Here is a 13,778-nt window from a genome sequence, read left to right on the forward strand (position 1 = left end):
TTTCTTTCTTTCTCTTTTTAAAAACACCCTTAACTCAGGCTTGATTAAATTCAGTTCTGGGTGTTGGAAGGGGAAGGTGAGGTCATGCACCCTCCTTAGCATATTTCCAATTTAGGGTGTGGAAAGAATATGCTAGAATTTGTTTTGAAATGTAGCAAAAACAGATCTTGACGAAGACTTCTACTTTATTTACTACCTGGAAAGTGTGGAATCAGACTCCCTTGAAGTTGTCCCATATTACACGGGTCCCAGGAAGACAGCAGAGGTGATGACCTTGTGGGGCTGGGCACTGGAGGGTGAGAGGTGGCTCGGCCCATTTGCTGTAATGTTGGGCTGCAGGAAGGAAGATCCCTATATTCTCTAGACCTCTATCTGTGAGTGGAAGTTAAGCAAACCCTGAACTCATGGGCCTGACTGAAGTCATGGGCTAAAGGGGTCTTGCAGGACAACACAGCAGGGAGGTTCCCCCGGGGACCAGAGGGAGCTCTGGCTGTAGTGTCAGGATCCATAACCTGAGAGGACCGGGGGGTGGCGGGGAGAGGTGAGGTGGTGTCTGGTCAATTCCTGGAATCTAGACACATTGCCCATACGGGGATCACACAGATCAAAACAGACCAAAAACTGGAACCAATTTGAGGACCAAGGCAGAGCAGGGCTGGGAACTTCATGTCTCCTTGAGAACACTGTTTGCAACTGTGCAGGCTTCTCTTTCCCCATCCCATCTGCTAAGATGATGGAGCACTATGGGAAAGAAGCCTCGTGGTGTCAGTCTCCTCCCCACATGGGATCTCCATTCCCTCACATCAGAGGGGCTTGGTGGAAGCACACAATTAGCGTAGAGCACTGGGAAAGTCCTTGTTGATTCTGCTGAAGACTAGGTCAACAAAGGACAACATGGTTGTTCTCTGAACACATTCTGAAGGGGACTGAGCTCCCTTTAGCAACCTGACTGGATGCAGAGAGGTTAAAGACCAGTGAGAATGTGATATGTTTGGTGCCAAATCTTAAAACAGCCCTCAAATAATTCCATGTGAAATGCAATTACAGATGGTTTTGGTAGAGCATGTCTTGGCCAGAGTTATTGTGCACAAATCTGTTTTGGGTTTCTGGTTTCCCTTCCAAATCATAAACCTTCTTGATTTTGATGACTCATCTCATATTCCCTTTATCTCGCAGGCTGCGATACTTTTCAAACATCTCCACTGTTATTTCTTGAAGAAGATTTTAAAACCTTGAAAAGCACGAATCCTAAAACATTCAGGATAAGGAAGGTGTTACCAGTCATCTAGGTGGCATTAAGGGATTTGCTAATTCGTGCTTTGCTCGGCTTTATTCCTGCCACCTAAAGGAGGGAAGAGAGATAGGAGCACATGAATCCTGCCAAGAGGAACTGAGGTTTGACCCCAGTGCAGATGACTTTGAAAAGCTGCTAATGTAAATACGTAGACCGAAAGCGAGTGCCGCAGTGCAATGCTCCTTTCCCTACCCTCTTCATTTCTGTTCTCCCCCGCAGCTCCAATTGCTGCAACAGCCCCAATCGTACCACTTAAGATCGTTAGACAAAAACTAAGCTTTGTCTGGTGTCATAAAACATGTCTGCCTATTTCATTTTCGGCAAGAATTGTGTGAAAGTTGAGGAGAAATGGAAATAGTCACAGCACTTATGAAACACCCAGAAAGTGCTGCAAGGTGCCAGGTACTTTAGGGGACACTGGGATGCTGGGGGCTCCCAAGGAAAGATGGTGTAAGTGCAATATGAGGTGTATCAGAGGTGCTGAAGTTGTCTGACTCTGCCCACTGAGAGGTGAAGTCAAGATCTTCCTTCTCCCATTGGCTGTCCTTGGCCTGGCTGACCAGCATACCGCTGCATGGCATTCAGGGCTAGGATAGAAGAAGCCTTGCAGCTGTAGCCTCACTTTCTCTGTGCATTGGCTTTGGGGAGATGCCTTCTTGGAACTCAGCTTTTTGGAATTGAGAAGGCAAAGTCACATGAAGAGGTTGCGGTGGTCAACGGCCCAGCCATGTGAGTGGCCCATTTCTGATGTCCGGCCTCATCACTTCCTAGCGCGTGCAGCTCGAGCATCAGGCTTTACTGAAAAAGACAGCATCTAGGCTGGCAGCGAGGGCATTCTCAACAGAGGGAGAACCACAGATACATAAGTGCCCAGTGAGTCCAGAGAATGCAGATGGACCTGTGGGCTGATGCAGAGACAGGCTGAGAAGAGGCAGGGCTGGAGAGCTGGAACGGGGACAGGCTGGGCCACAGAGTCTAAGCAAGGTCAGTGAGCAGTAACTGAAATTCCATTTAAATCCCTACGTAGGCAGAATGATTTTGAATGTCCGAGGCCTTGCTGGCCTGGCTTCCAGGTGTGTGAGCCAGATGTGCTGTGGGGAAAGATCGTAATTCTACAGCTTGCCACTGCTTTCTGCTCTGAGTCATGCTTAGAGAGGCCTCTGTTGCTTGGTTCATGATTTGGAGCATAGAGAATCAGAAAGATTAAAGAGTAAGTTCAATTGCTCCACACAGAAAAGGGTACAAAATGCATGGTGAGAGTGGGCAGCGGGTAGAGGAGGAAGCTGGAGAGGGAGCTGGGGGAGACATGGTAGCCCAGTAGATATGTGGGGTGCTAGGTCGGTCCAGAGATCTGATGCCCACCCAACATGAGGACTCTAGGTTATAAAGCTGTATGGCATATGCAACTCATGTTAGTGAGTAGATTTTAATTGCTTCTGCCATAAAAACAAAAAATAATGTGAGGTGGTGGATATGTTAATTTGCTTCATTACAGAAATTCCACCCCCCCTTTTCTTTTTATTACCTTTGTGTATTCCTTAACATGTTACATGCCTTGAATATACACCATAAAATTTATTCAGATATTTGTTTTATTCATATATTTGTACCATAATGTCATTGGTACAGGGTCTCACTACAGACTCATAGTGATCCTCCAGTTTTCAGCCTCTCCAGTGCTGGGATTACAGATGTGCACCACCATGCCCTGGACATGGTGGCTGGCTCAGCCCGCCTGGGGGCGGGGCCAGCACAACATGTGGTGCCAGGGATTGAACTGGGGTCCCAGAGCTTGCGTAAGCAGGCGCTTAGTCTGCCAAGCTATCTCTCCGGCCCTAAAATTTATTTTTTTAATAAAAGAGGCAACACATTTAGGAGGGAAGGAAGCAATAAGGGGGAAGACTGGGCCAGGGAGGCATGTGTGGGATGACTTGGAGGCCAGAGACTACTGGCGCCTGGAGTTCATGGAGGTGAGCGGGGTCCCAGTGGGGCAGCTGGGGATATTTGGTAAGTTCTGCTGTGTGACGAGCCTGCAAACTTTGCAACAGGGAGTTTGTTCTTGGTAGTTAAGGAAAGGAAATGGGCTGCTGCCGAGAAGTGTGGAAAAGCGCTGAGACTCAGGACAAAAGAAAGACAGGCAAGAGGGGCAGCGAGGGTTTGCCGAGGAAGCCCAGAAATGAAGAGCTTTCTTCTCTGGCTCTCCAGACACTACGCAGAACCTGTAGGAGATCTGCTGGGTGATCCTGAACATGTGTCTGGACCTAAACTCCTGGGAGGCTTTCTTTGCTAGCTGCATTCTCTGCAGCAGGCTTTAAACGGAAGTTGAAGGGATGAATTTCACCAACAACGACAGCAACAGCAGCAACAACATCAATAACAACAACATACTTACCTGCTTAAAATATTTCAGTGAGTACTGATACATAGGATCCATCTCGGAGAGGCTCGCGATGACAAAGTACATGACAGAACCTTGAGTGGCCACTGGCCGGTACTTCTCCCGAGCCACGTTGATCATCTGCTCCGTGGACTCTGCTTCTTCCAGCCTGACTTTGATGGCCCCGGAAGTGATCTGAATAAACACACAGCGAGTTCTTAGGACGTGTTTTCAGCAAAGTGGTGAGAATTTTGGGATATATCTAGTCACAGTGGTGTAGGCAGCTGAGTTACATAGAAATATTACAGGCAGTCAGACAGAGCTGTCTTGTCAAGGTGACGGTATGGAAGACAAGATAGCTTGGAACTTGCAACTGTGGGAGAGAGAGGCACTCCTGCTGTGCGCCAGACCTCAAGACAAAAGAGTAGACAAATGCAGTCATGTACTTCCCTAGGGATGGGCATCAGGGATTGATAGTCTAATAGGTAACAATCACCTTGAGAAAATCTGGAAGAGTCATTAACCCAACCCCCTACAGGTAGAGGCCCTGTTCCGTATTCTTGTGCACTTGCTTCATGACTTGCTTTCCCATTTGATCCAGATTTAATCACTTTTACCTGAGCAATTGTGCTTATGACATTACTGGTTGACCATAGTTTTGTCCCAAGTCATGTGTGAGTTCCCATGTTTCCACCTTAGACTCACTTCACCTTACCTCATGGTTTTGCTCTATAAAAATCCTCAGAAAAGGCAGATTCTTTGGCATACCACTCAGGACCCCTTCTGTCCCTCTCAGACAGAAGCTTTCTTTCCCTCAGTAGATATATTCTGCCCTTAACCTCTGTTGTTCTTAAAATTCATTCTTTGGTTTTAGAGAACACAAACTTGTCCCAGGTAGCTTGTTTCCCAAGCTAGTTTCTTTCCCCTATATCAACTAGCTTGGGAAGGGGGAGGGTGTGTGTGTATGTGTGAGCCGAGTCTGGCCCTGTGTGTTGATAAGGCAGGAATGTTGTTTGTCATAATGGGCCTACGAGAAAGCTTTTCTTCTTTAAATGGTCTGCATGTAAAACTTTGGTTTAAAAAAAAAAAAAAGTCAACCAAACACAAGGCTATCAACGAATTGGCAGAAATTAAAAATCCAAGGAATGACTGAAAGGAGGATAAAGAGACCAGTGGACGTATAAAGGAAAAGAGAGGAAGGAAAGGTGAAGCCCAGAATTGCTGTTCACTGTTGCTTTGACACCAGGTTCTCAAGAAACTGCAGGATGCAAACAGTAAACCACATTCCATCAGTGAGGGCCAGAAAACATATGCAAATGTGCTCCTTGTCTAGGGAAGTTAAAGGGAGTTGTTCTGGTAAATATTTGTTCTCATGAATGGTAAGAATTCCTTGCATGGGTTTCTCGTATACATTCCTTCTACTTCTTGTGGTGTGAGAGATTGAATTCAGGACCCTAAGCTTGGGACAGGACATAAACTTGCTAGGCAAGTGCTCTGTTACTGAGCTCTGGCTCCAGCCCCTATACTTCCTTTTTTCTTTTTCTTTCTTCCCCTATAGTTCTTAATGATGGTTTAAATCTGAGAAATGGTTCACTACAGGATTACACATTTAATGTAAAATTTCACTGTACAATTAGCACATGTCTATAAAACCCCAGCTGTGTGTAACCGTGGTGCTTAACCCTTGGAGAAGGAAAGTCAAGATGACCTACTGCTGGAGTGGCACAGCCCAGAACGTGCCCACCTCCCAGAAGAGCTGAGACAGGTGACTGGGCAGCTGTGACACAGGTAAACAGCAGCAAGTGCTGTGTAACAGAGGCTGGATAAGGCCTGAGTGCAGCTGGGAGAGCAGGAGTCATTTCTCCTGGGAATACCAGGGAGGCCTCCTGTGAGAGGGGGCGTTAATGTAATCATATGCGTGTGTTTGTCCCTTTCAATTTGTGTCCTGTCCCAGGCCTTTGTTTTATTATGCTTTAAACTTGCAGAGAAGGCAGAGGAGCTGTTCTCTACAGTTTCTCTGTTGGTGAGGAGGCCTGGCAGCTAGTGCTGGCCTATGGTGATCTTCCTTCTTGCTTTGTTTATTTATTTATTTTTGTATTTTGGGAAAGGGTCTACAGGGTGTTCAGGATCTCACAACTAGATAGAACTTGTAGTGATCTGCCTATTTACAGCCTCCCAGGAGCAGGGATTATAGGCGCAGGCCACCACCCTCAGTCTCAGTTGTCCTCTCAGTGCCTCCCCCCCCCCCCCCACAGGCCCACGGAATCAGCCCCTGAGCCTGCTGGCAGGTCCTGTAATCTGCTGAGCTATTTGGCCGGCCCTCCTTCTTGCTTTAAAACCCTTGCAGAACCCTCAAAGGCTGTAGACATAACTTGCAGAATACTGCACCTTCTGCAGCACTGAAACCATTTCACTTGCCTTGGACTCCTGGAGCATGTCAATGAGTTCTTCGTTGTCCAAAATATTTCCTTCAGATGTAAAGAGCATTCTTAGGATTTTGTCTTCGATGGCTTTCAACTGGTTTTTATCACTGTTGATCCTCACGATGAGCTGAACTCTTTGTTCTTCCAACTCTGGTCTTTCCAGCCGTACCACGTCACTAGAAGCGAAGTTGACAGGCCTGTGTTCTTTCTCTGTCAGTACCCTACAGTTTTTCTTTTCTTTTTTTTTTAAATTAAAAAATCTTTTATTTATTTGGTATAGGGTCTTGCTATGCAACTTGAACTCATAGTGATCCTCTTGTCTCTGTCTCCCCAGTGCTGGGATTACAGGCATGCACCAGCATGCCTGGTTTCAGTGACCAGCTCAGTGCGCCTGGGGTTCTGGGGTGGGCACGGCATGTGTTACCAGGGATCGAACTTGGGTCCTTGCGCTTGCCAGGCAGGAGGCGCTTAGACTGCTGAGCTACCTCCCTAGCCAACCCTACAGTTTTTCTACATGGCTCTTTGTTCACGGAATGAGCATCTAAGTCAGGGCGACTACATCTAAAATGCAGACCTAAGCTTCTTGCTGCTGTCCTTTGCTGATCTCCCCCCAGGCTTCTGTTTTCAGCTCATCTTCATTAGCCTACCTGTGCCCCACCCCCCACCTCCATAGGAGGTTTTCATGGATTATTTCTTAATTTTTTAAAAGCTTCTGTGAAGCAGATGCCATGGTTCTAGACCCAGAAGTGGGTCACTCCTGAGGAGACACAGGCATGAGAGACAGATAGTCGTGTGCCTGGGTCAGCTGGCTCCAGAGCTACACAACACACTCTGATATATTACCTTACACAACAACTCATCATTTATTTGTTACGCACATGCAGAATGCAGACAATTTAAAACTGTTAGGAGACAGTAAGAAACCATCATCTCAGATTAAATTGCATACACAACTTTTTCAGAAGAGAGATGTTTAGGCAATTTTCATGATGGAAGTGAGCTCAGGAAACAGCTTGATAGAAGCACAAACCGAGTGAAGTAAGTTAGGAATCAAGAAAGATTGCCTAGAAAGCAGAGGAAGGGCCAGAGTTTCTGGAGGCCGAAAAGAAGGCGGAGGAGTCGGGCTGTTTGGGTGGCTTCATAGGATTCCTCCAAGCTGTAAAGGGGTCTTGTCCAACCACAGGACGATGAGGATCCCGGAGGAAATTGCAAGGAACAGGGGAGCTCAGCAGAGGGGGTGGGGCACTGAGCTGCCGTCAGAGTGGGGGTGCCAGAGCCGCGGGTCTCCTGGGGGCTGCAGGCTTTCAGGTCTCCTTTGCACCAAATGCTGCCCCTCCTGACTGACCTCAGCACTGCCCTTGCTCTCCTCTGGGAGCCTGGCCTTTTTGTCCCAGGCACTGTGGCACCTCAGTGATACGGCTAAGCGCAGCTCTTCACCGGCATCAACTGCTATGCCAAATGGTCAGCCACGCCTTTAGAATAGAGCTATAAAAGGTGTTGAAACACCCCTTAATTGGAAAGAAGTTAACCCAGAGGGATTTAAATTAGCAGCTGAAAACTTCAAAAAGAAACAAGGAAAAATAAGTCACAAAGTCATTCGCGATAGCAAGTGTGAGTCTGGGTAATCCTGACTTCAACATATGTACATAGAGATGCGTGTATACAAGTCTTTATATACGTATACAGGTACAGTTCTTCTCACTCTAGCTATATAGTTACTTCTATTCTTTTGCAGTGCTCTACCACTGAGCTATGTCTCCAGCCAACGGTCCATTTTTGAAAGTTGGTCCAAAAGTTATTTTCTTTTAGAGTCAATAGATACTTACACACAGATGTTCACATATGCATGTGTTCATGTATGTTGGTGAAATGCAGTCACAAGTCAACTACATATATGACACTGGACCTTTAAGATTATTATAGCAATGCAATTGTCTTTGTGTAACTACACTGTGTGATTTTCACACAGAAATTGCCTAATGATAGGTATCATTCATTAAGTGGTATATGACTATGTCTATCTATCTCTTTCTCTCTATATATTTAGGTTTAGTCAACATTATTATTTTAATAAATATTAAAAGCTTTACATGCTGAGCTTTTTGGCTAATTCTGATGATTGATATTAACAATTCATAATCTTGTTTTTGAGAAATGGGAACTTAGTTGCATATAGAATATACTGAATATACTTTTGTGAGGTGGAAACCTTAGGCACGAGTAAGCACAAGGGAAAACCATCTGGAGACCCGTGAAGCAGAAGGGGTGTCGGAGGGGCTGCTTTCCTTGCTCACGGGGAGCACTGAGTTCCTAGGAGCTCGCTTACTCGTTGGGCTGGATGTCATAGCCAAAAGAGGGCTGCACTGCCAGCCTGCCCTGAGCAGCCAGTGGGAACTCAGGGTAAGTCCCTGAGCTCCTCCTGAGACCCTGGGCCCACCTGGTGGCCACAAGCAACAGTGCCATCGGTGAAGAGCTTGAGCACCTGTGCTTCTCTTTCGGATCGAGTTACTTGTGATGCTTTTATACACTGACGTTCTTCATCCAAATTTTTAAACAAAATATGAAGAAACCATGACCTCCCCGGCTTCCCATGCTCCCTCTTTACCTTAACAACTGATCCTCCAGACCCGACTTGGTTACAGTGAAGTTGATGATGGTGACTTTAATGCACACCTGGAAGAGACGCACCGGAAAGCTGGTTAAAAACAGCGAGTGCTTTCTTTATGAGCACAGCTTGTCATTACCCAGACGTGTCCAGCTCATGTCCCGCCGGGTGCACACTTCCACCCCATCCCCACACAGCGGGTGGCATTTGACTTGTGATGCAATTTTCCTGCCCAGATGAGTGGCACCTTTGCTCCCCAACCCCCACAATGACAGACTCCTTTGTGATGTTTTAAGGAAGGATGATGCAGAAACGGGTTTGAAATGGCAAGTCAAGAATCAACAGCTTGGGCTGGAGCTACAGCTGCAGCCTTTAATGGGTGTCTGGTGTTTGACAAGCCCTTCAGTGTGCTGAAGTTTAGCTCCTGACACTTAAAAATTGGGATGATAATAGTAACAATTCAGGGGATAATTGTGAGGACTGAACGAGGTAATAAAAATCACTTAGGGCAATTAAGTTACAGTGACTTGGAGATAGCCTGTCTTTGTGAAAAAGAATCTATTCTTGGTAATAAGTAGTTTTACATATTTAACCTCATTATACATTTTATATGGAAAATTGTTACCACACTTTCATCATATTCTGACATCATGTGAATAAATCAATAGCAAAATCCAATAAATTTAAGAACGTTTTGTGTTACAAATCCCTGGTATTGGCTTTGTCCCCACTTTAGAGCTGACTGACATGAGGATCATGGCCATGAACAGTTTATACCTGGCCCCAGTTAGGAGTCTTGGTGCAGTGCCCTCTCAAAAGTTAAAGGAGGGAGAAATCAAAGGTTGTAATGGGCACACTGTCACTTTTCTGAGCTCTGACACCAGCATTGGCAGTGGCTGGGTAATTAAGCTCCTCGAGGTCTGGTATGGAAAATCCGAGATAGGATTTTAATGACATTTGTGCACATTAGTCATGAAGGGTGTCGATTTCAGTCAACTCAAACACAGTCCAGGGCAGACAGATGGCTGCGAGAAATCCAGTATCTAAAGTAAAAGTGGCACTGTGTGGAACGATGTGTCTGAGGATTGTTTGAAGGGGAGAGGGTCTGACGTGAAGTCCTTGCCCTGAGAAGCCCTTCAGGTGTGTCTCAGTGGAGGTCTCCCACCCACAGAGGGTCACAGCCTGGGCTGCAGAGCAGGCAGGCGCTGCTGTTGTTGCCTCCACTGTATTGCCTTCCACTCTGCAGCCTGAGAACCTTGGCTCTTCTGAGCCCCGTGGTGGCTCAGGGGTGTACACAGAGTGGGGCACACATGACTTTCCTCAATGACTCCAAGAGCAGGAGGAGAGGAGCAGGACGTTGCCAGCCTCTCCACCCTTCATCTCTAAGTAGAAGCACTAGCTCAGGATCCTCTAATGTCAGTCACGAGTTTTCAAGCAGGTAACTACTGTATTTGGGGTTGTATGCTATGGGTCCCCACTGCCACGGACTCTCAGGTAAGCCCTGATTCATTCATCAGTCACAACTCCAGGGGCAACAAACAGTCTTTGCTGCAGGAGGGAAGACAATGATTAGAAGGAAGAGGGTGGGCCAGGAGGGAGACCAGGGGCACCCGGGCTTGGGAGCCTGCGGGTAGCTGGTGGCTGGAGTCCCAGCTAGCAGGAAGAAGGTGACTGGAATCCTAAGCAGGGCTCAGAATGAATCCAGAGGAGAACCATAGGGGAAGAAGAGTTGCACAGGGAGGAGGGAGGACAGGAGAACCTATTAGTTGTTCCTTCCAGGGGAACCCCGCCAGACTTTAGAGGCTCATCACACATAATAACCCCATGGGGCTGAGAAGGCCACAGTGGTGGCCCATACCTCAGGCAGGTAGTGGGGATTTGACATCTTGGTGGTCATATAGAACCTGAAGTTCTTGTCGTAATCAATGTCTGAGTCTCCAAGGTGAATGAGTAACCGTCCACCGCTCATGAAAATTTGCTTCAAAAGAATGGGCTCTAGAGCCGGATCCAGGGTTTCCTTGAGCTTGACAATGTAAACAAAATGAAATCATGCAAAAGAACAAAAAGAAAAAAACCAATAATTAAAATGGCTGTCATCACCTTGTCAGTTTCTTAAAGGGCCTCAATACTTTGAGCAATTTTTTCAGTACTCTTATATTTATTAATGTTCTCACACTGACGGTGTATGTTTTCCAGTGATTCTTTCATCTATAGTCTAAGGAGATAAAGCTCCTCCAAGCTGAGAACTCATTTATGCTGGTCTGATACACCATTTATGCCCACAACAACAACCCAGGAAAGAGGCTGGGTCTATTACATCACTCTAGGGTGTTTCAAGTCCCAGGGGTCCCCAGATAAATAAAATTTGCTCATTTTTAGAGTTATTCTGTCAAGGGTTGGCAAACCGCATCCTAATAGGATGCCTACATCAAATAGGGGCCCCTGTAGCCTGTTTTTGTATAGCTTTTGAACTAAGAACCATTTTTACTATTTTATTTTTTTAAAAATTTATTTATTTATGTGTGTGTATGTGTGTGTGTGTGTGTGTGTGTGTGTGTGTGTGTGGCCAGCTCAGCCCTCCAGGGGGCGGGGCTGGCTGGCATGTGGCGCTGGGGGATTGAACCGCGGTCCTTGTGCTTTAGCTTGTTCTAAGTAGGTGCTTTAGACCACTGAGCCATCTCACCAACCCCCTTTATTATTTTAAATGACTATAACAACAAAGGGCCAAGGAGTTAGCGCAGTGGCATAGCACCTGCCTGGCAAGCACGGGGTCCTGAGTTCGATTCTGAAAGCAAGCAAATAAAATGTTTCCAAATCAAAACTGTATGAGGACTGCAAAATCTAAAATGCTTACTATATGGCTCATGACAGAAAAGGTCTGTGGGGTCCCATTCTACATGACAGTTACGCTTTTATTCTCTCAAAGCCAATATGACTGCTGGTTAAGACTTGGGCTGCCTGCAGGAACATCCTTAGAAACATCCTTACGTCAGGTACCAGACAGGGAATTTACTCTTATCTGTGATACAGTTTTGTGGTTTTGAAGTTCCACAGGGGAGTAAGTGCCTGCTTAGACAAGCACTGGGGCAGGGGTTTGATCCCTAGCACCACATCCTGTGCCGGCTCTGCCCCCAGGTATGCTGAGCCAGTTCCAGAGTTTGGGTTTATGCCTGTAATCCCAGCAATAGGGAGGCTGAAAACAGGAGGATCACTATGAGACCTTATACCAAACACACACACACACACACACACACACACACACACACACACGTAAAATTGTGAAGTTCCAGTTCATTAGTAGATGCTGATGGAGATGGACTTATCTGGTTTCATATGGCATTGAAGTCTGAAGACATTAGCCTGGCCAATGTAGAAGGCAGCAAGATGGGTGATGCTAAGGACTCCAAGTCCCTTGTTGCCACCATGAAAGAGGAGAGCCCCTTGGGACCTCTTGTGTCCCACAGTAAACTTGGGCCTGAGACTCCACTGGGGGCTGATGCAACTGTACCGAGCGTCTCTGGAGACCTCTTTCCTATGGCTTCAGGGGTGCAAGGGAGCACCTGGGACCCACTACAACACCTTCCACGTTGGTCAAAGCCAAAGCTTGATTGCTCGGGGGCCCCTCGTGTTCTGTGTGATTCACGTGGGGAGTACGGTGTGCACTGTGGACCTTCTAGGCAGGCAAGGCTGCTCAGATAGTTGAACATTTATATGCTTCATTTTCCTTAATGAAAGAAAAGGGATAACAATGACGCTTGTCACTACTGCTGAAGTAAAAGTGAATGGGCTAACATGCTGAGAGCCAAGTGTGGGTGCAGGGAGCACTCAGCAAATGCTACTGACTGCTAACAGGTTAATTATGAATCCTGGTCACCATACGGGCCAGTTGCTAAGCTGCCCTGAGCCACCGGTCATTTCTGCTGAAGCAGAGGTATTTTTAGGCTTGTTTCCAAGGCTCACAGTCCATGCTTTTGTTTACCTTCGCCTCTTATAAAAATAAGATGGTAAACGAGTGTAATGAAGACAGTCATTAACCAATGTCTTCTCTGCTTATGGCCCTAGAAAAAGTGATATGGACACATGTTTGCGGCACATGACTGCCTATGGCTTTTGCATATGCAGTTCCCTCCGCCTGGGAAGCCCTTCTTGCTGGGCTCACCTCATGCAGAAACTGACCACAGAGGTCCCACTGCACCTTCTGCAGCTGCCCAGCCCAGTTAGGTCCCCAGCCATCTCCCGACTGGCCCTCCCTGCACCCCACTTAGCCCTTTCAAGCTCTCATCACAAGAGCTTTTTCTCCTTTCATTTCCTCGGTGTCTACTGCCTCGGTCTGCAACTAGACTGTAAGCTACAGGACACACATCAGCATTGTCTGTCATTTGTCTTCAAATATTTTTGATTGAGGAAACAGTGTGAAGAAAGCCCATTCTTAGGGCTGGCCAAATAGCTCAGTGGATTAAAGCGCCTGCTTAAAAAAAAAAAAAAAAGCTCCTGCTTAGGCGGAGCATAGTGGCCGGAGTTCCATCAGTGTGCCATGCTGACCCCGTCCCTTGGGTGTGCTGAGACAGTGATTGAGACTGGGTGTGGTGGCACACGCCTGTAATCCCAGTGCTTGGGAGGCTGAAAACAGGAGGATCGCTATAAGTCTGATCTGTGTAGTGAGACCCTGTAGAACCCTTACTTGAAAGAAAAAAAAAAAAAAAAGCCCATTCTTGAAGTGCTTTCTGAAGAAAGGAGCATGGAGACTCAACAGTGTCCCTCTGACTCTTCTTAAGCACAAGTGCATTCTTTTTTATTATTTTACCTGGGGATTTTTTTTTTAAATTTTGTTCTAATACTACATATATGCAGTACATGGAGTTTGAAATAACCTTGGGAAATGGTTACAGGCACATATTACATCTTGTTTTTTTTTAAAAAAAATCCTCTCCCTCTTCCTGTTCCTGAGGTCTCAGTTTTGCTCTAGCTGATTATTTCTTCTTCTCCACCTTCTTCTTCTTCTTCTTCTTCTTCTTCTTCTTCTTCTTCTTCTTCTTCTTCTTCTTCTTCTTCTTCTTCTTCTTCTTCTTCTTCTTCTTC

General features: G+C 46.4%; 1 protein-coding gene across 1 annotated transcript in view; it reads right to left on the bottom strand.

The window, feature by feature from the left end:
• Dnah6 (dynein axonemal heavy chain 6) overlaps nucleotides 1-13,778 on the bottom strand; it is a 296,200-nt gene that overhangs the window by 42,617 nt on the left and 239,805 nt on the right. The window contains exons 58-61 of the mRNA XM_023702951.1: nucleotides 10,558-10,722; nucleotides 8,700-8,767; nucleotides 6,090-6,270; nucleotides 3,687-3,866 (exon numbers count right to left, since the gene is read on the bottom strand). Of these exons, the coding sequence (XP_023558719.1) occupies nucleotides 3,687-3,866; nucleotides 6,090-6,270; nucleotides 8,700-8,767; nucleotides 10,558-10,722 (594 nt within the window). The remainder of the gene's footprint in view (nucleotides 1-3,686; nucleotides 3,867-6,089; nucleotides 6,271-8,699; nucleotides 8,768-10,557; nucleotides 10,723-13,778) is intronic.

Source organism: Octodon degus, unplaced genomic scaffold, assembly GCF_000260255.1.
Source record: "Octodon degus isolate 3935 unplaced genomic scaffold, OctDeg1.0 scaffold00162, whole genome shotgun sequence".
Classification (NCBI taxonomy): Eukaryota; Metazoa; Chordata; class Mammalia; order Rodentia; family Octodontidae; genus Octodon; species Octodon degus.